The 26,991-nt window shown below is 43.6% G+C and overlaps 1 protein-coding gene across 1 annotated transcript in view; it reads right to left on the minus strand.

The window, feature by feature from the left end:
• Positions 1 to 242: 242 nt before the first annotated feature.
• mcu (mitochondrial calcium uniporter) overlaps positions 243 to 26,991 on the minus strand; it is an 84,410-nt gene continuing 57,661 nt past the window's right edge. The window contains exons 3-9 of the mRNA XM_072677621.1: positions 14,919 to 14,982; positions 9,466 to 9,636; positions 7,487 to 7,591; positions 7,222 to 7,382; positions 5,795 to 5,998; positions 5,336 to 5,452; positions 243 to 5,208 (exon numbers count right to left, since the gene is read on the minus strand). Coding sequence (XP_072533722.1) covers positions 5,128 to 5,208; positions 5,336 to 5,452; positions 5,795 to 5,998; positions 7,222 to 7,382; positions 7,487 to 7,591; positions 9,466 to 9,636; positions 14,919 to 14,982 — 903 coding nt within the window. The 3' untranslated portion in view covers positions 243 to 5,127. The remainder of the gene's footprint in view (positions 5,209 to 5,335; positions 5,453 to 5,794; positions 5,999 to 7,221; positions 7,383 to 7,486; positions 7,592 to 9,465; positions 9,637 to 14,918; positions 14,983 to 26,991) is intronic.

Consider the following 26,991-nt stretch of genomic DNA (forward strand, 5'->3'; position numbering starts at 1 on the left):
CGTAGGACTGCTAAATAATGGTGCAATGCTGGTGAGGATCTGGGTTTTAAAGACTCCGGGAAACCTGGAGCCTTCAACAAGCTTGAGATGAAAGAGAAAATGCAAGATGAGTGAAGATCTGTCTTTTTAACCCACCAGTTCATTAACTGGTAAATATAACCTTCTGATGGAGTACTCGAACGCAGCAGTATTGTGATGAAACTACGTCATGCGACTCAAAGGAAAACGAGTAAGACTCTTAGTTCCAAAACTGGATAAGTATTTATTGATAACTGAATTACATTTCTCTTTTATACACATTTCATAAATGATACAGGAGTTTACATTTTCATTTTTTATAGTCTTCCAACATTACAGCATCCAATGCCAATGGAAAAAAAAGAAAAGAGGAAACAAAAACATGAAATGAAGAAAAGATCTGAATGGGTAAACAATGGGATCCTGCTTCACTCGCATTGACGTTTCTGTTTTTCTTTATCTTTTTTAAACATAGTTTTCAACTTAAGTGCACATGTTAAAAAATTAAAATAATGCACGTATTCAAAACTTAATCCATATGACAGGGGAGCCTGTGTGAAGATCTGAGATACAGAAGAGAGAGAGAGAGAGAGAGAGAGAGAGAGATAGATAGATAGATAGATAGAGAGTGAGGGGTGGCTAGACGTTGGCTGCCTACATATCAGGCAGGGCAGTCTCAAAGGACGTGGAGGGAGGGAAAAACTGCACCAAGCCCTCAGCAACCAAAATTCAGCGATCTCTGCGATTTTTTGGGTCATTTTTATATAATTTCCCCATGTAAACATACATTCATGCAACACCCGCTTTAGAATAAGTTCCATATATTAGATATACTCTTGTAAAAAACAAACCGAAAACAAACCAACAAAGGAGAAACCTTAAAGAAAACTAAAATGACGTAAAAAAAAAAAAAAAAAAAAAAAAGCTCTATGGTGATCAAGACTGAGGCAACTGAAAGGAGCAAGTGAGGATGAATTTGGTATCAGCTTATCAGGTCGTTCCAGGCAATGGAAGAGGAGCGTTTTGGACACTGAAGCACATCTCTGCCCTCGCCTTTCTCTGTGCATGCACTCGTGTATGAGGATTTATGACTATTGACAATATGAGACGCAAGAAGGGGTGAGGGGTGCAGGAAGGGATGGATTTATGCTAATTGAGCGGGACTGGTATGGATGGGGAAAGCTCTCAAATCTCATTGATTTGCACTTTGTCTTTACTGAGATGCATACGAACATACAGTTACACTTTCTCGACCACGCATCAGTGTCAGCGCACCTAATCAAACTATAGCTCCGGAGACTCAATCCCTTGTTCACATCCAGCCAATCACAGAAGACAGATTCATTACAGCCAACAGCACGAGCCTTGATGAGTTATCCACATCTAGTATCCACCTAAAAAGGGTTCTTTGGATCAAAGCAATAAAACAAGGGAGGCTAATCCTGGTCTTGATGATCTCCCACCCTAATCTAACACCTGATCTGAATTCTCCAGGACGGTAGATCTTCAGGAGCAGGAGCAGGCACCCCTCTGCCTTCTGAATCAAGTTTTTGGAAATGATACATGCACTAAAAAAAATGGAACTAGCAGTAATTTTTCTAGGACACTGTTCCGAACAACCCCTTTTGGCACCTTTATTTAAAAGTGTAAATGTATCTGCACTGTTCTCTTTATCGAACCCAGCACTAACGCTTAGCCTACCATACTAACACTCAGCTTGCGCTTGCCTCCTCACTGGTAAACATTCTAAGGTTGATATGATTGTGCTTTTCCTTGCAACTAGAGTCAGACATTGCTGGGCAAATCACTTTAGACCAGGAACACACATTTACAATTATGTAGATCCAAAGTCCTGCATGAATTACTAGTGAATCATGCACAGCATTCTGTTTAGTGCTGTTCTGCTCCAGCTCTGAAGATGTCCACCAAGACTCTCAAACAAGGACAGGACAAGGACACTGCCTAATGCTCACTTTGCCCTTTCTTTGGTTGAAGTGTCCCCTGTATATGTGATATGATATGACTCTAAACCACATGCGCAACAGACCCCAGCCTCATCATAGTGGATAATTGGAGGACGTGGACTCTGGATGTTAATGAAGCATTCTCATCTCTGGCCAAGGAAGCAAATGAACCAGCATGTAGTAGCCGACTTCAGAATGCTAATGAAGGAAGGACGAGGAAGATGACAAAGACAAGTTATGTATAAATGAGTGCGCCTGAACATGTCCTGGATGATTGTGAAGCCCACAATACCACTTATCCAGGGGAGTCCAGCACCTTCTGTTAATGGAAGGCCTTGGCTTAAGCTAAAAGCACCAACAAGTTCATGAGGATGTTCTTACAAGCAATGAAGATGTTCTCAAATAAGTGCTTCATTATTTTCCTTGGAGTTTCTAAGACAATTTGACATTTTACAGAAAACCATAAACTGGGGTTCTCCATGGCTTCTTCAGGGAACCCCAGATGGTTAAAATTTAGATCAGAAATGGGTACTATCCGAGTCATGTGGAAGTATTTACAACTTGAATTACAGTTTAATAGTTTAATATTCTCAGCGCTGGAGGACAGAAAACCATTAACTCCAAAGAACGAAAGAATCAATGAAAGAAGGTCCTTCACTGTCTGTCTTAACACTTCTTATTTGGAGAAACTCATCTGACAGTTCTCGGTTTATTAAGAGCAAAAAATAAGATTTTCCCACTTGAGACACTTCTGAGAATCCATCCCCTACTAGGCTTACTAGGTGTGTTTGTGCAGGGAAGTCTGTAACTGCTGAACTTACATCCAGGACTAGAACTGGACACCCCTGCCATAATCCATATATAAGACCCTATAAAAGTGCTGTAATGCCTACAGAGCCACTTGGAACACTTAAAAGAGGTACTTATGCCAGACCATCCACCTCAATGCATTTGCAAAGGAGGGCAAATTTAGAAGCAAAAAAACAAAACAAACAAACAAAATTAATTCATGAAAAACAGATCATGATTTGAGCACCGTGTCCCGGAGACCCCACCTGGGGTGCATGAAACAGAAGATAGACAGCAGTGTGCGTGATTAAGCACAGTCCAATATCCATCCCACAGGTTCTACTGCTTCAAAATGCATGTCTGCTCTAAGGCCTGTCAGCTAAAGAACACCACGTTTATAGACGGGGGTGGGGAAAGGGAGGGTACGGGAGGGGATGCATCAGTCACGCGCTACAGCATGCTGCAAAAAAGTGTGTGAGAAACCCACTAATTCTAGGATCTAATATATTACATGGTTCTCTCCACGTACCGCTATGTTCTTGGCATACAGAGGAGGACATGTGCAGCTGAAAGACGCCACATGAATCGGCCGTGCGGTCATTTCTTTTTTTTCTTCTTCTTCTTCTTTGAAGTAGTCGCACTGTATCTTAACACGCCAGCAAGCCCCTTTTTTAGTCCTGAAGGGTGGACGCAACTGTCTCGTGGGTAGGTGGGGTGGTGGAGTGGTGGGCTGAGGCTAAAGAGAGACAGAGCAGCAGGTGTGGCCGTGCAGGAGTATAGCAGAGCCCTGACCAGCACGCTGCACCAGGTGCTGCGAGGCACTGTGGGTAACGTAGCTTTTTTTTTTTTTACTTGTTTGTTTGTTTTTCCGAGGGACGAAGATCAAGCTTCCGAACGTGTAATCCTCTGCTAAATTGCCGCACAGTTTTCAAGCCCCATTATCTGACTTGCGAGGGTCGTGTGTCACCGCTTGCGGACTGCTAGTGCGAGTAAACAGTGTGTGTGTCAGTGTTTACGTCAGTAGCTGTATGTATGAGGGCAAGGAACTGACCTGACGTTGTGACGGGCATCTTTTATAGGACACTAAAGACCCTGGTCTCATGTTGGTACGTGATGGCTGACAAGATGATAAAAAGATCAACTCCTCCACCAGTATGAAACAAAAAAAGTAGATTGTAGTCATTCTCTGATTTTTTTTCACCCATCATAACAAATATAATATGGCTTTTAAAATAAAAAGTGCCAAAATCAAATTTCTTTTTTGTGTTTTTTTTTTCTTTTCCTTTTTTTTTTTGGAATAATAGAACACACAGTGATGTTTAGCCGGTATATCTCTGGTCTGCAGCCTGGAACAGGTCCGTACAGGGAGTGATGTTCGCCATGTGACCCCCACCCCTTTCTCCTTTCACACACAAAGCAGCGGCGTGGTTCGACTCCTGGTCAGCTCTTTGCGGGCAGCTGATAAGAAGAGGGGTCCAGAATGTGGTCCCCTGCAGCTGAATGTCTGTCGTCAACACATACAGCGCTGGTTAAGAGCCCAAAGGCCCCAGATCTTTACTGCGCCAGAGAGGCGTGTAGAAGTTCGCCCAAGTCTCAGTTAGCTGAGCAGAGTTCTAAGATTTCAGAAGTGCTAAACCATCAAGCGTTTGTGTGCCTTTGTGTTTTTCTTTGTTGTTTTTTTTCTCATCCCATGCAGGGAGTATAGCAGGGGGTGGGGGGGGGTCACTGTCCGTTGGAGATGTAGTGTCCAAATCCAGATATCACTTCCTGTTAGGCAGCAGGGTCTTCCTGCAGGCTGCTGTTGTTCTTTCTGAGGTCCTGTTAGCGTTACCAGAGCGCTTACAGGGCTGCGGGCACAACTAGCCCTCCAGCGACCTCGCCCTCCAGCACCAGAGAGGTTTCAGGTTCCTTTCTTGCTTTTTCTGTTGATTTCCTTTCCGTCCCCTCCTCCTCTGCTCTGACTCGCCGTGTTTGCTCAAGAGTTTTTCCAAACCCAAAACAACTGAAAAAAAACATAAAACTAATAGTATTTAAAAGCCTCCGAAGCTTCGTGTGGAGATGGTTCTGTCAGAGGTCAGAGAGAGAGAGCAAAAGAGAGAGTGAGAGAGAGAGAGGGAGGGGAATAAGGAGAATCCAAAGAAGGTGGTGGGAAAAAGTAAACAAAACAAAACAAAAGAAATGGAGGGAAAAGGGTGGACGGAAAGAAGGATAGAGAGAGAAATAGAGACAGAGAGAGAGAGACAGAGAGAGAGAGAGAGAGAGAGAGAGAGAGAGAGAGAGAGAGAGAGAGAGAGAGAGAGAGAGAGAGAGAGAGAAGGAGGGAGGGAAGGAGGAAGGGAGGCTTTCACTCTTCCCGTCAATCCTTGCTGGCGCTGATCTGCTGGATGGGGAGGTGGAGTTGGAGAGGATCTCTCAGGCGCTTCAGGTCCAACTCCGCCTGAGACAGAGAGGTCAGGAGGACAATAAGAGAGGGATTAGGAATCAGAACAAGTGGTAATTTTAGAGTGTGTGAATGTGTGTGTGTGTGTGTGTGTGTGCGCGCGCGCAAAAGTGTATTAGCACACCTCAGCAATAGCGTCCTTCAGTTTGTTATACTTTTCAATGTCAAAGCGTGTCCTCTTCACCCCCTTGTGGAAGAACAGCAGATATTGCCTGTCCCTGGCATCAGGGTAAATATACTCCTGTAGGAGGGAACAAACACCAAGAAGAAACAGCAAGAGGTCAGGCTTTACTCTAATGGCCAGTGTGAGGAAACAAAAGAGTCGATCAATGTATGGAAACATGATGCTCTGCGTACAGTACAAATGAGGGCAATAATCATGAGGGTGCAGAATTATAAGGACCCTGTTCATTACCCCAAAGGCCTTTTAATGTACTGTTTCTAACTGCTGTGGACGCAATCTTTCTTTTATGTGAAGAATGTGAACAAACAAAGCAAAGAATTTATGTATTATTTAAGTACCACATGCAAGCTTCATGTGGCACACTCATGTTCAACTATCAAGAGATAGTCGCTGACGTACCTGGCGCGTGAGCACAAAGTAGGCGTACATGGCCATGGCCGTGCCATAAGTGATGAAGTAGGTGACGGGCTCCATGATGTCCCATGAGTACTCCCACCAGGTGAGTCGTGCTAGCACTCCAAACTGAGTGGCCATGTAGGCCATGCCCCCCCACAGCACCCAGGTGGTCCGGCGCTCTGCCTTCTTGCTTAGCTCCTCCTTCACCTGAGACACACGGACAGGGAAAGGTGAAAGGAGATTAATATGTCATTAGTTGTGATCACACCATCACAGGGGTATTCACAGGTTGAGCATTCACTTGATGTAATGGTCAGATAGTTCTCCATTGTCAATGGTCAGATAGCCAAGGCACTAACAGGTTTGTATTTCAGTGGAACCTCCGCCTCAATTTTATTGCTCTCTAGTGAGATAAGCTGCATGGACAAACTAATTAACTAAACAAATGAATCACATCCATTCTTTATTCTCTGATACTTCGTTCTGCGTTTCCTTGCCTTAATAACAGCCTCGATCCTGTCAGCACAGAATTACTTCAGTCTCCTCAGAGAGTTCCTGTCCACAGACCCTTTGCTTTATGTCCACACAGGATACAACACAGACAGGTGCGATTCCAGGATGGAACGAAGGGACACTTCTGACTGGTCAACAAAATCACCAGACATCAATCATAGTTCGCAGCCTGGAGCAGCAGGTGAAATGCTGAAATAGGAACCACACTCATACACTGGCTGAAATAGGCACTCGGTTCTTAGGAGGGTGGGCTAAAACAATAGGACTTTTTTTTTTTATTATTTATTCACTGAATATTTTTATTATTTTTATTCATTAACCTGGAGATCTAGCAGGTAAAAGAGGTCAAATACCGACTTCTCAGATACAGTTTATGTCTTGGGCTTAGCTTGTTTCGAGTTTTCGGTCCGTGACCTCTGTTGCGATTATATTATTATGATAGTGTGGGGGTGTTCGGTGTTCCACTGCTTTTGTCTTCTTTGATCTCCTTTAAGTTATTTTGAAGTTGAATAAAAACTTGAATTAACAGAAAAACATAGAACGCGTTCTGAATGCTTTTAGAAAAATAAATCTCAGCTCATGGAGTGGAATTCAGAGTCAGATTAAATATTGCTCTTCAAAACTTAAAATTCAGTTTAAATTCAGGATTTCATTTCAGACACAGTAATATAGACTTATAACAATTTAGATTTCTGTATTCAAATTCATTTCTACTGGTATGACTCCCTACAAATTCCATATAAAATGTAGAATGCTACAATCCTCACCTGACAGAACTGATGCTGTTATTAAGTCAAGGGGATAATGAACCATTTTCCTGTCCCCCCGACACATTCTAGAAGGTCTGCTTACAATCAGACCTACAACAGAAATGATCTAAAAGCCTCACAAAGGCAACACAAGTCCAGCAAGGGCACCTGTTCCAGGGGGCGGAGCTGAGAGTTGAGGTCCTCCAGTCGTCCAATCAGCTCTCTCTCTTTGCTGAGCTGGTGCTCCTCTATGCGCAGGGTGGTGTAGAGCTGCTGCACCAGAAACTTCACATCGTTCAGCCGCTCCGCCTCCTCATGGGCCATTAGCTCTGAGATACATACGCATATAGTCATTAACACCTTAAATATAAATCCAAACGGGACGCAGCACAGCAACGGCCCTTTCAAGCAGAACACAACACCGAAATCTCACCTCTTCTGGGTGGCCGCACCAGATGTGTGGTGTCATTAATGACCAGCTTAAAGTCGTCCAGCAGCAGAATGTCAATCCCCGTAGAGGAGGCTATCCTCGCTCCATCTACTCACACAGACACACACACACACAAACACAGACAACAAGGTGAGGGCAGATGAAGAGAAGGAGGGGTGTTTTAATTGGGATGGCTGTGTGGAGCGAGGGCTATTCTCAGCTCTTCTCATGCACGGCTGCTAATGCCACATAAGGGTGCTTGTCATAAAATGAAACTTTTCTTAATTTGAGCAGAAACACGGCTGCTGTAATCTGCTGTCCAGGGTTCGCAGCGACGAGGGCACTCGAGTGGCTCTCACTGCAGACAAATTGAGAATGCGGAGCTGCAGAGAGGAAGTCACGTGTGCTACACAATTAAATCCATGAAAATGGCTTCAAAACAGGACCGTGTGTGGAGCAGACTGTTTAATTGCGGGGCATATTTTTATTCATTTGCCCCACTCTGCTGTTAGAGCTCACTCTCTTTCTCCATCTACAGGAGGGAAAATGAGACGTTGAGAATTAATGTTCTCAGATTTGTTTCAGTCTACATGATTTTGACTCAGTGTTGTCTCAGTGTTGGCGTGAACAGCCCTGATGCATTGTAAGGATGTCCTGATCTGGAGGTTGGGGCTGATCCAGACATATCTTTTTGGATTGGGTATCGGCTATATTAAGCCCGATGCAGTTCCAATCCTTTGTTGTATCCATTCTAGCAGGGTCAGGCGGGAGTTCCATGCACCTTCCTTTGGTTTTAGACCAGCATAGAGAGGCTACAGAAGACCAAATCATGGAGCATTCACAGCATCATAAACAAGTTATTTCACATCAGCAGTCGATGTAAACCAACAGGTGAACTATCAGTTTAGAGAGTGTGTGCCTCTCTACTATACACACACTGCAGCATTTTAAAGTTACTGGGAGCTGAAGGATCAAGGAGGGGAGTCAGGCTGTAATAGAAGATATTAAACATACTATGATCAAACAATCATTTAAACAAAAAAGGCAGCTATGAAACAAACAAAAATACATTCCAGATTGTCAAATTATATAAACCTTTTTTCTTAACCAAGTAATTTTACAGTGTAGTATTTCTTAACGTCCAGGCTTTTTTCTGTCCTGGCACCAAAGTGGTGGAACGAGGTTCCCCTGGGTGTCCAAACGGCAGAGTCGCTCGCTGTCTTCAAACGCAGACTGAAGACCCACCTCTTCAGAGAATACTTGGGAGAATAGCAGAGTGGTCTCCTTACTGACTTGTGTTTAGTAGTGTCTAAACTTAGAGGTATCTTTACATTTGTAGTCTATTCAAACTAGCTGAGGTTTTTCTTGAGTAAATAGCAAAGCACTTTTGTAACTCGCTCTGGAGAAGATATTTAATGCCTTAAATGTAAATGTAAATGTAAATGTATTAGCAGCATCTCTCCTAAACTGAGTGGGTGTGTTATTTTTATAAATACAAAAACCGTTTCTTATAGACATGGCAAAGGGGGGAAAACACAAACAAGCCAAGAACAACAACAAAAAAGAGCTACTAGAGCTACGTCCCAATTGCAAACTACACACTTATGCTATAAGGTCTATACTAAATACTAATCTTAATAGTGAGAGTTTGGCAGATTAGTACACTAAAAATTACTATACTATACTCAAGTGATTGAGTGTTGCTATGCCAACATTTGTCACTTCAAGTTTTCCTGCCAACGATTATCTGCAAATTATCTTCTAAGAATTGTTATACATGTAAGCAGCTCTTCCCTTTCTGTTTCGCACTGCAGAAAAGATGACTACTGGGGCCTTCTGGAAAAAAAGTCTAGTTCTTTTGATTTTGACCACAACACAAGTAGATACATAAACAGCATAGAAGCTAATGCTGAACATAGCTTGCCTAGACTCATCAATGTCTATTTGTGTGGATGTTTATGATGCCGATTGTGTGGTCCTACCTATGGAGTAGATGGCGACCCGGTCGATGCCCCGGTCCTCGGCCTGTAGCTGCTGGAGGAACACTCCCACGCTGTCGCTGAGTGGTTTCAGGGTGAACTGACAGCGCTCCCGTCGAGATGGCAGCCTCACCGAGACCACCGGCAAGCCATTCTGATACACCACCGACACCTCTGATGACACACAAACACACACACACACCATCATTAGATATCTTTGCCAAATCGCTCAGTTATACTCCCACCCACCCATGCCTGTTAGCTACTGCTGCCTCCTAATGATGAGGCCACCACGCAGTCAAGCTTCATTAACAACAGCCGGTTCCTCAGACTGACAACTGAAGCTCCTCTTCTAAAACACACTGCAGAGCCAATAAAGTTTTGTGCCCAACAGCAGTTTTCTGTTTCCAGGCTTTATGACTGAAAGAAATTGTATCTTGATGCAGTCTGGGAGCACGGGCTGCACTTATTGCTACCAGAAGGGGACAGTGTTGCAGTGATTGTCTTTCAGGACACGGAAAGCCTTCTTGGGACACTTATCAAACCCATCCCACTGCAGCAGTACTGGCAGTAATGGCCAACCTACACCCCACGCCTACAATCTACATACATGAACACATTCGAAGACTTCTTGCCAAACTTGATATGTTTCCTGTATCGTCCGATGAAGAAGAGAGCACCAAAAGCCAATAGCTAAACAAAAACACAGACAACCCATCTAACAAACACGTACACAATCCTAGAATGTGGGGTTACAATCTCTCAAACCATTCTTAACTGATAGCCTCTGGACAAAGCAAGTCAACCTCAGCCTCTACCTAATTAGAAGATATGCATCAATTCAATTAGCCATTTCTGTGAAAGATACTAAGCTGGAGGACTCGAGCAGAAGACTCAAGCAGATGCTGGTACAAAACGCCAGATGGTTTTTACTCGCAAAGGAAAATAACAAATGTTGGATCTGGTACAGTTTCGCCTGGGAACCAAAAGCAGTGAATTTGCTGTCAGAACCTTTAGGGCCATCACCATTCCCACTGTCGTCTGGACAGACCAGGTCTAGCTTTAGTCCAGCTGTTATCTAGACTGGGGTCCCAAGTTATGAACCTGGAGATCCTACCACCCTGGACAGTTCAGGTCCAGCACATCTGGCTCTAATGTTCAGTCGCCATGGAAACCCTTGATTAGCTGGATTAGGTGTTCCTACCTATGGACTGAAGCAGGGTGGTTGCTCACCATGACCAGGACTAGACATCCTTGCTGTATAATTTCTGTATAATCCTCTGTCATTTCTATATAAAGTCTTGATGATGCAGAAATCTAGAAAAATCTGGCTTTTGTTGTGTAGCACCCCAAGTAAAAATTTACATGGATTACATAGCCTACTACCAGATTATTGAGTCCCTGATGAATACTGCAGCAAATCTTGTACTTGTAAGTTGGCTCACACTATGAACTTAGGCCTTGATTTTCTGACCAATATAATCCAGCACTTTCAAGCGTGCTGAGGTCTTGTAGTAAGCGCAGTGTAGTAGCAGTAGTTGTAGTGTCCCTATTTAAGGAATATTTAGGGGCAGATTAGCTTTGCGCCGGTGTGCTGTGCGCAATATAAACCCCAGTTGGAAGCTTATTTCAGACTGGAAAAACTTCAGGCAGAATTATGTCTAAATATTCTCAAGTTTACTGATTTTCTCAAGTTTTTAATGAAAAGAAAGAAAGAAGCCTTTAAAAAATTATATTTAGGAATAATATTGAATATGAATTATTTCTTGAGCGCATTTGGAAACATTCCAACACGTACAAAAAAAATTGCTTTCATTTCACTTAACAGATTCTAGTTGGGAATTGCTTATTAAAGAAGGGTTTTTTTTTAAAGTTTTAATACATACTTTTTACAATACAGGTGAAGAAAATTAATTTAGACAAACAATAGACAGTTGAGTACAGCTAAAGTATTTGAAAATATAATTGGACTATTTTGGTATGTCCTTAGATTGCAATAAAAAAATAAATGGCACATTTATTTTTCCACACGTTTCAATGGAAACTCTCAAAGATGCATATGCAATGAGGCAAAAGTACAAAAGAACTTTTTATTATGGGAGGTAAGGGCCTATTTTATAAATCAAACCAGACATTTTAATGCTGAAACAGGGGTTGTGACCATGCAAAATGTCAAGAAATCTGACCCCCAGTGTTATATGGTACCACAGTAAACTTTAAATAACTTGTAAGACCCTTTAGGGATACAACCATTTCCACCATCTTGCCCATATATGGTCAGTGCAGGCCTAGCATTACTGTGGAGCACACTAGATCAAGGTAATGAAATGTCTTGGTGAATAATACCAATTGCTTGATCAATGCAGTCCAAATGTGGTAGTCCTGAGTGGAGTTATACTTGCTGTGCGATGGACAACAGCCTTGCACATTCCATTGTTTCCCTTGCTTTAGCACAGGGGTTTGGTGGCCCTACAGGCTTGCAAAACTGAGCCCTGTGCTCTGAAGAGGAAATTGGAAATTGATGAGTGAATTAGCATATTCATAAGAACTTATAAAGTGCCAATAAAACTCAACTGCTCCAGAAGTACTTTTATTTCATTATGGAAAATGAGCCAAAATGAATCCATCTCTATGCCTGATCGTGAGAGGATGCATGCCTTGCAGGTATCTCCAGTACAGTCTCTGAATAAAAGTCAAGCCTTGAGGAGCATTACACTCGTGATTAGAGCAGTCAGTCCGCTGTCTGTCCGCTTTAAATCATGATCTTAAGTTTAGCGGTGGCCAAGACCTCCTGGAAATCTGGCATTTCCTGAGGGGGTTGTGTTTGGCCATTTACATACAGCCCAATTATAGTCCCCATTAGACTTAATGAGGAATCGTTTTGGGGTGTGTTTTTTAGCACAGAGGTCTCGAGAATAAAATATGGCTGCCTCAGAACGCTTGCTACAACGGATGGCATCATACAGGAAATGTGAAGTGTAGCAGGAGCATCAGACAAAGATTGGACCACTGGACAAGGAGTGAAGCCATAGGGCCCAAAGAAATCCCACACCAGCAGGATCTCACAAATGCATGTTTGCTGTAAATTTTATATAAAGTAAATTTAATGTCCGCTGTCATGAACTGTCTGTATGTGAGGTTAAAGTGTATCTGAAGTGAAAAGTTTTGTTTAATAGGTCTAGGCTGAACAGCTCAGCAGTTGGCTAACAGGCTACTTCAACTATCTTCAGTTAAGATTTACCCATGAGTTAAGCAACAGTTGCCCTGTGATAATACTTCCATTACATGGTTTTGATAAGGGAGGACTTACTGTCCGTTTTTCCCAAACAACAGAAACCTGGGTCGCATGGACCCCCAGGCATGGATTGCCAACTAGGCCTACTGGGCACAAGCCCTGGCCCCGGTCACTAGATAGCCCTCAACCAGCACCGAATTATAATAGGCTGGCCATTACTGTTGTTTAAGTCCCACACAGTCAGAATAGGTCCACAGAGGATGCTGTGAACAGTGCCGTCCACACAGCCTTCTTGCATTTGGAGAGCAAGGACAGTTAAGTGTAAATGCTGTTTACCGACTACACCATTCAACACTGTCCTACCATCTAAACTGACAGGACGGTGTTGAAGACCAACAGAACCATCACAGGAGCAACTTTCCCATTACTGGAGAACACTTACACACACCATCATAAATAAAGGACACAGTTCACCTCTAACATGGTTTCCATCATCTCTATCCAGTCGCTATCCATTGCTGCATTTCTATTGGTCCTTTTTAAACCAATGTAAAGAATGACTGTCCCATTTAAATGGTGTCATTAAGTAAAGAGTGTCAACAGAGTGAAGCAGGTCTAACTGGTCAATTTGAACCCAAAACACAAACATGTTTACAATAACAAAAGTATGCCCAATCCATCAAAACATAACCTTCAACTTTCTGTAAAGAGAACTGAAAAACAACAAGAGAAATAAAGGCTAGGAATCCATGAAGTCAATGTGCTAAAATATAAAATGATATTATTTACTGCATGTTTTATCCATTTAATGCAGGCTTGTTGACAACTGAGAAATGCAATCATATTCACAGTCATCTCAGTCAAACATGCAGTGTTTAATTCTCAACCATAATAAATCAGTACTGGGTACCAAGCTTTTTTACGTCTTTAAAATCTCCATAAGACACAAACTGTTCATAATGGTTGTTATGAACCAGCTCTTCCTTTTCCTTACTGCAAGAAAAACGTTCTTCCCTTGTTCTCGCTTACAAAGCTGCCTTCTGAAGCTGGCTTTGCTGCTTTAATGGAACTGCTATTAAAATCCTCTTCTGAACTGCTACACCCACTCTGCAGCACAGCTGGGCCTTTACTGCGGCCTGCCCATCAAAATCTGGGCAACTTTTCCCTCACTGCAAGCACATGTCGGAAATGTTCTCACACTACACGGAGAGCAATCTGTTCTGTCACCCATACAGCACATGGAGGATCTTTTACGAACCTGCGTTGACAAACAATCACGGTGCTGTCTTGGGGACACCCACCCAAGCAGTAAAATTTAGAATGCACTGTTTTTTTTGCTGCTTAGTATACATTAATGGGCTTTATTAGGGATATAGTCTGTGATAGTAGTAGGGAGAGGTATAAATAAGTTAATGCTTTAATGCGCACTACCTTCCATTTCTACAGACCAGCTGTACAGGGTTAACCAATAGCTTGTTTTTAGAATTTACATATTGTATTAAAGTATATTCCAATAAATTTTATTAATCTAAAGCCCCAGCAGTGTACTGCTGACCGTTGTACCGTTTCGAGTTTACTGGAACTGAACAGCTGAAAATATTGGGGGTGTTCTAAAACCGGTACTGTATAAACAAGCATCACCTGAATGATGCCGAAGTGCACAGATTGCATAGTCTACTAGCAGCTTGTTGAGCCACTACTAAAAACTGGAGCAAAAGTACACAACATACATATGCCATGCAATGGACCTAGGCCTTGGTTTCCTGAACTATGTAGGCTATTACTTTGAAACCGGGTCTAAAGGACTGGTTCAGGCAGCCTAAACAGTTCAACAGGGCTCGGTCGAGCATGTTTTCAGACGGTTTGTGTTAAAAGGAGGGTTTTCTTTTTAATACTACTGGTGTTAGCTAGTTTGTTAGCTAATAAGACAACAACCTGCCTGCCAAAAGTAGCACAATTAAGCTCTTCAGTGGGTGGATGCGCGTGCACTCCAAAGTATTAGCACTGCTGTTAATGTAACCACAGCCTTTATCGTTACGCTAATTGGCTAAAAAGAGTGGCGCAGGTCTGAAGGGCATTCGCTCAAGACCGAGCATTCACTAAAGGTTTAAAGGAGAGTGTTTTTTTTTTGTAGTAACCCGGACACACAGTGCAGACAGATTCAGTCGGAGAGGACATTTTCTTTATGTTTCCACATACACACACATGGAGTTTCTCTCACCTTCTGAAGCAGCAGGTGAACACAGCAGTCTCTGAGCCTGCCATGTGGGAGTACCCTTCCAGCCCTGCGGAGACAGAAAGACAGATGGGATCTTATTAGCGAATTTAGAAATGGAGTTATAGCACAGCGCTCATTGCACCAAGCAAATGTCGACTTGTCAAGATGCTTTCACAAAGGAGCTGCATGTGTGGTTGACTTGTGTTGTCTCTGGTACCATTTCTTGATGTGCCTTATGTGCCTGAGCTTGCCTGAGGAGAATGAGTCTGCAGATGGGCATTCCCTACCCGGAGCTGTTAAGGTGTCTGTGTGTGTGTGTGGTTACAATTCTGTGGATTTCCCTCAAGAGCACATTTTTCCAAATGCTGCCTAATGGTTTGTACACACACACACACACAAATACTGGCAGTTTGGTCATGGAAACTATGAAGAACATGGCTTCTTTTTATCCGGCCTATATTTAGAACAGGCTATGAACAAAAGCAGGAGCTGGACGTATCAGATGAAGTTCCAAACTCCAGCTCTGTGTGGTTGGGGCACCGGTCTGCAATAATTCTGCCGGTATTTGGGTTTATTAATAGCTGCATATTGCTTTGTACAACAAAAGCTAAATCGTGAGAGAGACAGGGAACACATTAAATTACTGTCAGAGGATTCCTGTTGAGCCAGGGACAACAAATCATGAGAATGGGGAAAAGCAGGCTGGGGGGGTGGGGTATGAGGGAGGGAGAGCGGACGGGGGAGAGAAAAGGAGGGGGAGAGAGAGAGCCCATAAGGCGGGGTATGGAAAACATGCTTTAACCTCCGTTCATCTACTGTAAAACACACACACACACACACTCTTTTGGCATTCTGATGTTTCTGTGAAAGCATTCCAGATGGGAATCACACTGAATAGAGGGAAACCACGTCACGGTTTCCACAGACACTGAGCTGTACAGCGAGCACACGCGCAAGAGAGAGAGTGTGTAAGAGAAGCTAAATGTAGTAGAATAAGGCCACACACACACACACACACACACACACACACACACACACACACACACACACACACACACACACGTATTCACCGAACACTTTGCTAGGAACATGATACTAATACCAGGAATGTCAACATGATTGTGTCATGCAAATCCTGCAGGTTCTTAGGAGCACCTTCATGCCGTTTAATGGAAAGGTGTTCTATTGGATTCTGGTCCAGTAACTGGGAAAGCCACTAAAGAACACTGAACTTACAGTAATGGTGCATTATCATGCTGGAAGGCCATTAGAAAGTTAATTGTGGTCATGAAGGGATGTCAGCACATGGTCAGCAACAATACTGTGGCATTCAAGCGATGATTGATTGGTATTATCAGGCTCAAAGTGTGCCAAGAAAAACCTCCCATGCCATTACACCATCCCCACCAGTCTGGACTGTTGACAAGAGGCAGGCTGGATTCAATGGATTCATGCTGTTGGTGCCAAATTTTTCAGTGCAAAACCATCTGTGCGCCTCAACAGAGACAGAGATTCCTCAGACCAGGCTATGTTGTTCCAGTCTTCAACTTGGTGAGGTTTACTGCAGCCTCAGCTTTCTGGTCTTGGCGGACAGAAGTGGAACCCAACATTGTCATCTGCTGATGCAGCCCATCCTCTATCAGGTTTAACGTGTTGTTCACTCTCTATGCTTTTCTGCTCACCAGAAAATGGGTTCTTAAGATTTACCGTAGCCTTTCTGTCAGCTCCAACCAGTCAGGTCATTGTTTGTTGACCTTTCTTATCAACAGAACTGCTATGTAACTGATATCCAAGCAAAACTGCCACAACTGTAACAATGTTCCATTTTGTCCATTACTTGTCGACCCAGTAGGGTCACATGTCTGTCCGACGGCTGGTAATGGGAGAAACTTTCTGAAAATTTTAAGCAACTGATACAATTGTTTGGAACTGGGGCATTGCCAGGCCAGTAAAGTAGGCCATTAAAAGACAAAAGACAAACTGACGCTAACAATATCTGTATGCAAACAAGAGAGCTCTCACTAATGTCAGGATGTCCAAAGTGGAACAGTTGACACTAGGTCCTATGAGGGGGGCCCAGATTTCTACTATATTCACTTTTCCCCCTAAGACTACACAACTGATCAGGAGGAAACAGCACGTTAGTTATAGTCTCTGCTGCCAAGCTGTCTTACCAGCGACCACACACCTGCTTTAAATAGGCCAGCATCCGCCCACCCGTCCTCACTACTCACTATGCTCTGAACAAACCAACCTAAGCTGGCAGAGAGCTGAAAATATGGAACATGAGCAGATAGCGTTTACTTGTGACGCTTCCTAGTAAAGCTCTGTGGTGCTATATGACTGTTAAGATGAGTGTTTGTCAAATTAGGGATGGGATGGGGTCTCGGTCTAATTATTGTATAAGGATATGGATTTTGGGCCCCATACCCGAATAGCTGCAGTCATGGAGATCTATTGGGTGTGCTCAATGACCGCTTGATCTGGGGATGTGCTGAGGAGGAAGCAAAAGAGCATGGTGTGTCTGTACTACATTGGAGGTCATATGAAGCCTGAAAGCATCATTATTAGGGGGCTCCCTTGCTGTTCTGCAAAGCACAGATACTGCTAACCAACATGCTGAACAGACAAGGTCTCGAATTCAAAGTCGACAAGAATGTGATCTACTTCTTCTACACCAGGGCTGGGGAAGTCCTGAAGGTCCGGATTCCTGCACAGGTCAGTGACTTCCCTGCTTTAACACACCTGATTCTACTCAGCAGTTAATTATGATGTGTAGTTTTTGTGTCTGATGACAGATATCAACAAACAGTGCTGGACTCCAGCCCACAGTTCCCAATCCCAGCTGGGTAGGATGGTTCTCCCTCTTCCCAATCACTTAATGCTAGCCAGTGTTCTGCTAGCCAATGGCAGTTGGCGTCCTTCTCCAAGCTGAGCTGAGCTTTGCATTGAGTTTAGAAAGTGGATAAAGCGCTGGCACTTCATGGGACCTGGAGAAAGCTTGCAGCACTGTGTGATAGGAGGCGCTAGCAAGTAGAGGAGAGTTGGAAACCGTCTAAATTGGGGAGCAAATCAAGGGAGAAATGGATTTCTCAAACATGGCACAAAACACTCAACCGGATGGTGATAAAGAACCTGGACCATAGACTGTACAAGTACCTAGGAGCTGAGAAGAGGAACTGGGATGACAACGCCCAGACCAAGTACAAGACTGCAACAGGGTGCTATTGTCTGGTGCATCTGACTCTCAAGACTGACATTCCCTGAGCCTAAGAGTAGTGGACTGGTTGAAGACAGACAGTGGTTGTTGTCCCCCCCCCCCATTAAATTTAACGTTACATCGGATTCCGGAATCTGCACCAAGGGACTCTTTAGTTTCCACCTGGATCCATTTGCACGCAAGTCAGTAAACACTCAGACCTCGTGGGTCTCAAATCACTCCGTTGGTACAACAATGCGGTATTTTCCTGACAGATGGTGTGAAATCACAAAATAAATGTGGAGGTGCACGTATGTGAGTGTGAGAGAGTTTGATTGCAGCGGTGGTCCGGCTGTTGGCTGCGTATTTCAGACGAGAACTGACATTAATTAGTGATGAAGAGGTAACGAGCCGCTCTCCCTGCAGTGAGCCATGTCAGCTTTCACCGTCACTTTGGGCTTTTAGAGCAGGGAACAGCATTCTACACACACCCACACACCCCAACGCACACAAAGACGAAAGAGTGATTTTTCAATTGGTCTGGTGTTTATATTTCAAAAGACATTTCATAGGGGTGTATGATCTCTTCTGATGAGATCATATTTCATATTTGTGCGGGTGTCGCTGCACAGTAGAACGGTGCACCACCATTACTCAAGAGTCTAATGCTAAATGAGTGCTAAATCTTCTTAAGCACTTATGCAGTCTAATGGGGGTTCTGATTGACCTTTTTACCAATCCTACAACCTCATCATTCTTCTTAATTATGTTATTTAAAAAAAGGAACTCTGCATCACCTGCATTGCCTTTTCTAACTTTTTTGCATAGGACTTTTCATTTTTCTCACTCTAAAACTGTACAAAATGCAAATCTTAATGAAGAGAATGTTTCTTCTTTAACTTCATGTAGTTAGGAGATCAGTTCAGCTTCTACTGATTTGAATATTCACTAGAAAGAACGTGTTTGGCTGAAGTTCGATTCTGGGAAGGATGTGAGGTTCTGTCAGGCATGTCGTCAGTTTCTAGGAGAAGGAAGGCCCAAGTTCATTCTTTACTGGAACTCGTTTAGAAAAATTATATTTAATAACACACAGAGGAAGCTTTCAACACAGCTTCATGATCTCAGCGATATCAATAACAAACCTGCAGATAAGAAGGGGGAGGTGGAGGGCCAGTAGGATCAGGTCTTAAATCTGGCTAAACAAACTTTGGGAAATGGACATTCCTTCATGCCCTTCCTGGATATGATGAAGAAAGTAGACGTGGGGGATTTCTGTAACAGTTGCCTAGTTTTTGGTTCTTTAGTTTTCCTTTATACAAAATACAAGGAATGTGGTAAGCATGTTCTTTTACAACTCTAGATATGAAACTTTGGACATAAGCTTTACTGGTTTGGTGTAATTTTTTATGTGTGCACATGTAAATGGCTGTAGATAAGAGCACTTGCTGAATATTGTAAAAAAAAAAAAAAAAAAAATCATTAATCTAACTAATTTTAAAAAGATCAGCTCCTGATACCAGCATCGGGCCACAATAAGGTCATAATTCCATATTGGCATAGCACTGCATATCTTGTAGAAAGCCCTAATTGCAAGAGATGACTCCCCCAAAACAGGATGCTAATTAATATTTCATACAAAGTATGGACTAAGCTTTTCGGAAATGAAAGCTGACACATCAGAAATGCTTCAAAACGGACTTTAATCAAAAGACGGTTAAGATGATTGCTTGTGTCTTTAAAAGTGATTAAAAGCTACAATGCGTGTTAATGGCGTTGGTGACTCAGCAGCTACTGCTAATGAAACCTCGCAGGCAAAGCCAGGTGATTCAATATCAGAGCGTGCCGAGAGACAATAGTGACATTATTCAGGGTGCAATTTTTATTTCATAAAGTTCCCTTATCACAATTGCTGGCACCACCAACAACTACATTATTTAAATATGCAGTATCAGTATCAGGCAGATGTTGTGGTGAAATGAATGGCAACCACAGAAGATAATCTATCTAGAATAAGCTAAAGTTTAGCTAGATTAATTTAGGCCCTGACCACACTCATCTGAAAATTTTTGAAAGCATAGTTGTATTTCTCTGCGTTTTGGCCTTCCATCCACACATGTATGGCATTATAGGTGACTAGAAACAAAAAAAAAAGGGTTTTGTGAACCCTCTCCAAGGTGGAGATTTTGAGAACCCGCTGAAAAACGCTGACATCATGATGTTCTGTTGCACAGGATTGGTGGGGACTAACAAAACTATACAAAAATAAATAAATAAATAAAATAAAATAAAATAAAAAAATATATACATATATATCTCAAGCAAGCCTACTTTTGCCGGGCCGCCACTGGCTGCATAGAATTGTCAATGGTATTTCAACAAAGGGAATATCTTTGTTTTGAAAAAGGTGAAGTGGGATAAAAACGACACCTATCATGTTATGCTAACACCGCGGAAGAGAAGCTAGCTGAGGCCAGAAGCCGGCGCAACACAAGATGTTGAGTCCACATGCTATCGCTACAGACTTGTACATTTTCACCTTGTACACTTCCCTCAGCTTGTCTAAGACTACATCTCCTCTCCAGCTGCAGATCTACTTGCTAGCTTTGTGGCAAAATATAGCTCTTAGACCGTCTGTACGAGAAAATGTCTGTCAGTCTGTCAGTCAGTAAGTGAGTGGGTTTGGGGTCTGTGTGTGAGATGGGGTTATTGAGTGTTTTAGCGCTGTATTTAGGTCTGTTTTGGACAGTGCGCTTGATTGATCAATGGATCTGACATTCAGTATTATACTAGCATTTTAGGGGCCTTTTGCGCTCTTGTGTAGATGTTAGTGCTGTGCATTGCCAGCACTGATACCATGAAGCTACATTAACCTCTATTATGACTGTCCATTGGGTCAGTCATTTTTGAGAACCATGACAAATAGCAGAACTACACTTGAGAGGAACTTGAGAAGGATATTAGCGCATTTACACACAAATCAATATTGAGTATTTTATTGGCTGCTTCAAACATGGCTCATCCAATCAGATTAAAGAAGATCTACTCTAGATATAAAGATACAATTGAATTGCTTTGCCAGGTTTTTAAAGAAGTCATCAACTCAGAATATGTGAATGTATATCTGGATGCTGTCCCTTACTGTTGGGATTCCCATCTCAGTGCACTTTAGTACTGCAGTTCTAGATCGCCATCACATTACATTAATCCAATGACTAGATAACGCAGTTTCAGTTACTAATGCACTCTGCTAGAGACTGCAATCTCATCTTCATACATCTCCACCACAGTGGATCCACCATCCCATAACGACCCCGCAATTTCACCTTGGAATCGAGCCGACTGACTCCCTCCTGAGAACCGCTGGCTATCGGGCTCATAATGACCGGCCTGCAGCACAAGCGCATTGAGTGGAACCCAAACAGTGATTAGGCTGTTGCTTTGGTCCTCTGCTGATGTCCGCTGACAAACTGCTCCTTCACTATCTGCCAATACTACAGAGCCTGAGGAGCTCTCGCTACCAATACAGCCCACAGCCAAGCAGGAAACACTTTCACATCACACCAGCGGCTAATCAAAGGAGGATGCAGATGTGTGTATGTGCTGAGGTCTTAAGCACTGAGGATGAAGAATGATAAGGTTATCAACTGAGAGATCAGCCAGTGATTCACACAGCACATCATCCACATATAGTGTTACATAACACACCACGCGTGTGTGTGTGTGTGTGTGTGTGTGCGTACTGGTGATAGTAAGGAGTGGGCGGTGGGGGGGGGATGAAGCCGTTCAGAAAAGCCCTCTCTCACGCCACCTCTGCACAGCAGCGCTCACACTCACGCCAGCTGAAATATTCAACAGCAGAGCAGTCAATAGCACAGCAACCTTGGAATCAATGCCAACAACGAAAGAGCGAGAGCACGCGCAAGAGAAAGAGAGCATGCGAGAGAGAGAGAGAAAGAGAGAGAGAGATGGAGAGAATTAGAGAGAATATGAGAGAAAGTGAGATTGAGAGATGTGTGAGAGTGAGAAAGAGAGCAGGAGAGAGCAAGAGAGTATGAAAGAGAGAGCACAAGAAAGAGAAAAGGAGCATCAGAGAGCGTGAGTGAGTGAGAGAGAGAAAGAGAGTGTGAGAAAGAGTGAGAGAGCATGAGAGCGTGCACAGGAGAGAGCAAAAGAGTAAGAACTAGAGAGAAAGAGAGAGCGCAAAGGAGAGAATGAGCGACAGCGTGCAAAAAGAGTGCAAGAGCGCATGCGCACGCGAAAGCAGATGAGTAATGGAAGTAAAAGGAAAGCATGAGTCTGGAACAGGATAGAATGGGAGAGAGACAGAGAGAGAGAGAGAGAGAATAAGAAGGCAGGGAAAGAGAGGGGCTGCTGGTGCTGAAAGCCACGTGCAAGAGGGAGTGTGTCGGTGTGCATGTGAGTGAGAGTGTGAGTGAGAGTGTGAGTGTGTGTGTGTTCTGCAGCAGTGGAGGGAGGGAGGGAGGCTGCAGGAATGCTGAGCACTGCAGCAGTGGAATCCCTCTGCCTGGAGAGACGGGTTACCCCTCATTTCTCCTCACGACGGCATCCCCCTCTCTCCCTCTCTCTCTCTCTCTCTCTCTCTCCCCCCTTCTTTCGCCACCTCTCTCTACCTCTCTCTCTCCTCCCCTCCCTCTCTCTCCCTCCCTCTCTCTCTGAATCTTGGTGTTTCCCCTGCTTGCTATGCTGTTGAGTCCCTTCATGCCCCTGCACTGCGCCTAGACAGCATAGTATGGCAGACTTGTCAGTGTGTGTGTGTGTGTGTGTGTGTGTGTGTATGCACGTGTGTGAGAGCACAAAACAGCATCAGAGAAAGTAGCACAGCCACTGATCCTCCATCACCATGGAGATAAATAAAAATAAATGTACAGATATTCGGTTCTATTTTAAAAACACACTCTTCTCTGTTCTGTTTCATTTTCCATGGAGTGTGAAATTAGCCTCTCGACAGCCATGCACATACACATACACACACGCACACACACAAGCAAATTAATCTTCCAACGCTAATAAATCCTCACTGCACCATTTCATTCGCTTCAAGGGGTTAGGGTGGGGTGGGGGGTGCACACTGTTTGGTCATATCCCTGCTCCAGCACACCCACTTTTGATTCAGGCTCGCTTTAGCTGGAGAATTGCCAAACTGCAGGGATCCGGCCCCCCAGAACCTGAGATCCTCCACCAAACTGCAGAACTGTAAGCCATAGAGGTTGCGAGCTGAAAGGAGGATCTTCTCCCAAAGCATCTGCATCTACCATCACTCTAAGGCATCATCAGGGCAAGACTAGCCGACGCAAGGTGGCGAGAAATGCCCGGTTCAATCATAAAGCTGCATTTTTCATCTCACTTAATAAAGGACCCACTGAGAGCATCACTAAAGCAATCAATTCATCAGGACCTGCTTAGAGCTCCTGCATCACGCTGTACAATTTAATGAAGGATAATAATGAAGGTTTTCCGACGGGATGTTACAGTGAACAGGGATTTGGGGGGGGGGGGGCTTCAGGCTACAGTTGGAGCGAAAGGAGAGGTGATACAGAGAAAGAGACGGCAAGAGAGCGCAAGCAAAAGAGTGAGACAGCGAGAGAGAGAACGTGAGCGAGTGAGAGACAGAAAAAGAGAGAGCGTGAGAGAGAGGGGGTGAGACAGCAAGAAGAAGCCGAATGAAAAAGCGCAACGGACACAGCATGAGAGACAGAGCAAGACGGAGCAAAAGGAGAGGCCATTCACAAAGTGAGAGCAGTAGAGAGAGACAGCAAGAGGGTGTGAGACAGACAGTAAGGACAGTACATGAGAGGCAGCGAGAGAGAGAGAGAGAGAGAGAGAGAGAGAGAGAGAGAGAGAGAGAGAGAGAGAGAGAGAGAGAGAGAGTGAGAGAGTGAGAGAGAGACAGCATAGCACAGAGAAAAAAAACACAGCACTAAGAGAGGCTCTACAGAGTTAAGAACTGAACCCTGAAGAGTTGCCTTTCATGGTTCGGCCTCTCAGCAACACTGCTCCACAGCCCACCCTCAACACTAACCAGCTCCTCAGTCACAGCAAGAACAGATATCTGGAACACTGGGAAAACCGTGGTCAAGAGAGCCAAACAGACTGAATGATGAAAAACCAATGATTCATTCTGAGTTTCCTAACCTCCAAATATGTATCATCATGCCCCTTCCTGACATACACAGTGTCGAGTACCAGACTCCATCCCTGAAGCCAACTCATCCCCTACCTCACCACATATCTACATCATATCAGAGAGTGAGAGTGAGAGAGTGAGAGAGAGAGACATTTAGAAAGAGCACGAGAAGGTTGGGAGTTTTCCCTCCCAATGTCATTCTAACACTGAGCTACAACCTGCTATTCATCCACTGAACTGCCCCATCCGTCTTCTGACTGATATTACCCCACCCCCTCCACACACACACACACACACACACACACACACACACACACACACACACACACACACACACACACACTTTACAAATGAACCTGCCCAAAGCCTTGTGGCCATCATCATACTAATCACCCTAAATCACTGGAGACTGCTAGCTTCACTGCTTCTGACACACACACACACACACACACACACACAAACACACACTCACTCACTCACTCTCAGACACACACATGAATAACCCCTCATATTTCAATGAGTGATCACTGTGAACTCTACAGGAACTACAGCAAAAACTGGAGATTCCCTCTATAAGAACCTGGCCTATAGGGTAAAAAAATCCAGTGGGGGGACTGGTGGTCCTGTGGCTGAATGCAGTCAAATCCTCACAGCAAGTGTTCTAAACATCTAGTGTAAAGTCTATCAACTAACATGTATGCAAACACACACACACCACCTGACTAAATAAGATCAGTCTAGGTGAATCAATATTCCAGACAGTCACTGGAGTACTGCTGTCTAGGAGAAGCATGCATAAAGGGGGCACTGCATCATGATGCACACACAGCCACATACACACTGCTGCAATGTATCCCATAGGGAACAGCAATACAATCCTTGGAATTGACACATTCAGCGTTTTGTCATCCCATGGCAACAAACAGTAACACAAGTCAATACAAAGACCAATAATCAATAACTAAATTTATAACAGACTCATATTATAACCCACAGATGAAGTGCAGGGAGGGTTCGGTAGGGGAGAGTGAGACACTACCACTAACACTTTATCCCTAACCTATACACACCTCAGTGCTACAAATGAAGACATGAAAGTAGATGCGCGTCCAGGGGTCAAGAGGTCACTGGAATATGCAGTAAGTGCCATAAACACTTTTCATTTCTGCTGGTGTCGCCAAGCGGTCACACCTTCATCTCTGGAGGAGCACAGATGGGCATAACTGTGGTCTCTCCCTCCAAACATGAGGCTGCCCCGGTCATCTTCTGATTCCTATCTAGTGGTTTGTTACTTCTCCATATGGCTTGCTGTAAACTCCACTCACTGCAGCCTCATTAACACTGTGGTACTGTGATGGCCGCTACTTACCAATGTTCCAAGCTTAGTCCCTGCAAGGTGGCTGGCTTTGACTTGGCATATGTTGGAGGAGACGTGTATTTACGAGAGTTGCACCGATACCGCTACTGTACTGGTATCGGCGCCGATACTGGCACTTACACACAGTATCGGTATCGGCAATATAGAGCACCGATACCATAAACCTTACTGCCGCTGTACTTGGTTTGCACACTTTATAAAACCAAACGTTTAAACAGCCAGTCCTAAATAGTTACTGTTTGATCGAGCTTAGCAAGATTACGCTTTCACTACTTGCTTACTGCAATGTGGCGATTTGAATTGTTTTATAGCTCTGAAATGCTCTTTTAAATGTGCAGTTACTCAACCAGTACATGCAGTTCTTTTTAAAGATTATCAAGATTTATAGCCATCGATCAAGTATTTAAGGCAGAGTTTTGTGTGTGTGTGTGTGTGTGTGTGTGTGTGTGTGTGTAGGTTTGGTGATGTATGAGGACTGCTGAGGTATTGATCATTTGTGGGAGGAGTGATAGTTACTCTTCTGAATGAGCTTTAATGCTTTTTCATTTTCCTCTGCTTTGGGCCAGAGGTAACCTGCAAAACACACCTACACACACACCTACACACACACACACACACCTACACACACACACACACACACACACACACACACACACACACACACACACACACACACACACACACTACTAAACATCAGCAGCCCATCTGTGTTAAAATTCCAGTCCACAAAGCATCATTTAACACTGGTCACTCCTGATGGATAAGCTGATTAGACTCGGCCTCATCTTCACTTTTTTCCAAAGGCGCTTAGAAATGTATTCTCCTTCGCAGCTTTCCAAATCTATGGGATCAAATGACTAAGCAGCTCATCTAATGCCTGCTTTCTCACCCAGCACTGCAGTCTTAACCACACACCAACCAGGCACCCGCCTTCTTACTTTGCAGAGTCTCTCGCTTGGTATTAGTGGACTTACCGGACACCGCAAAAAGGCATGAATTATTGACCAAGCCAAACGTGCACACACACGAAACACTGGACACAAAAGCACAAACCAATATCAGGAACGTTCAAAGTCAAGTTCCTTAACAAAATAAGCTATGTTGATATATATATATATATATATATATATATATATATATATATATATATATATATATATATATATATATATATATATATATAATGTTGATCCTATAAAGAACTATTTCTAACGGCTCTATAAAGACACCATGTGTGAAAACCATGAGGTTTTCCTTGCACATGAAGAACCATGAAGCTACCAGGCAAATAACCATTTAAGCAACCAGTTAGATGAATAAGTAGGTGCACAGGTGTTCCTAATAAACCTGGGTC

Source organism: Salminus brasiliensis, chromosome 4 (genome assembly GCF_030463535.1).
Source record: "Salminus brasiliensis chromosome 4, fSalBra1.hap2, whole genome shotgun sequence".
NCBI lineage: Eukaryota > Metazoa > Chordata > Actinopteri > Characiformes > Bryconidae > Salminus > Salminus brasiliensis.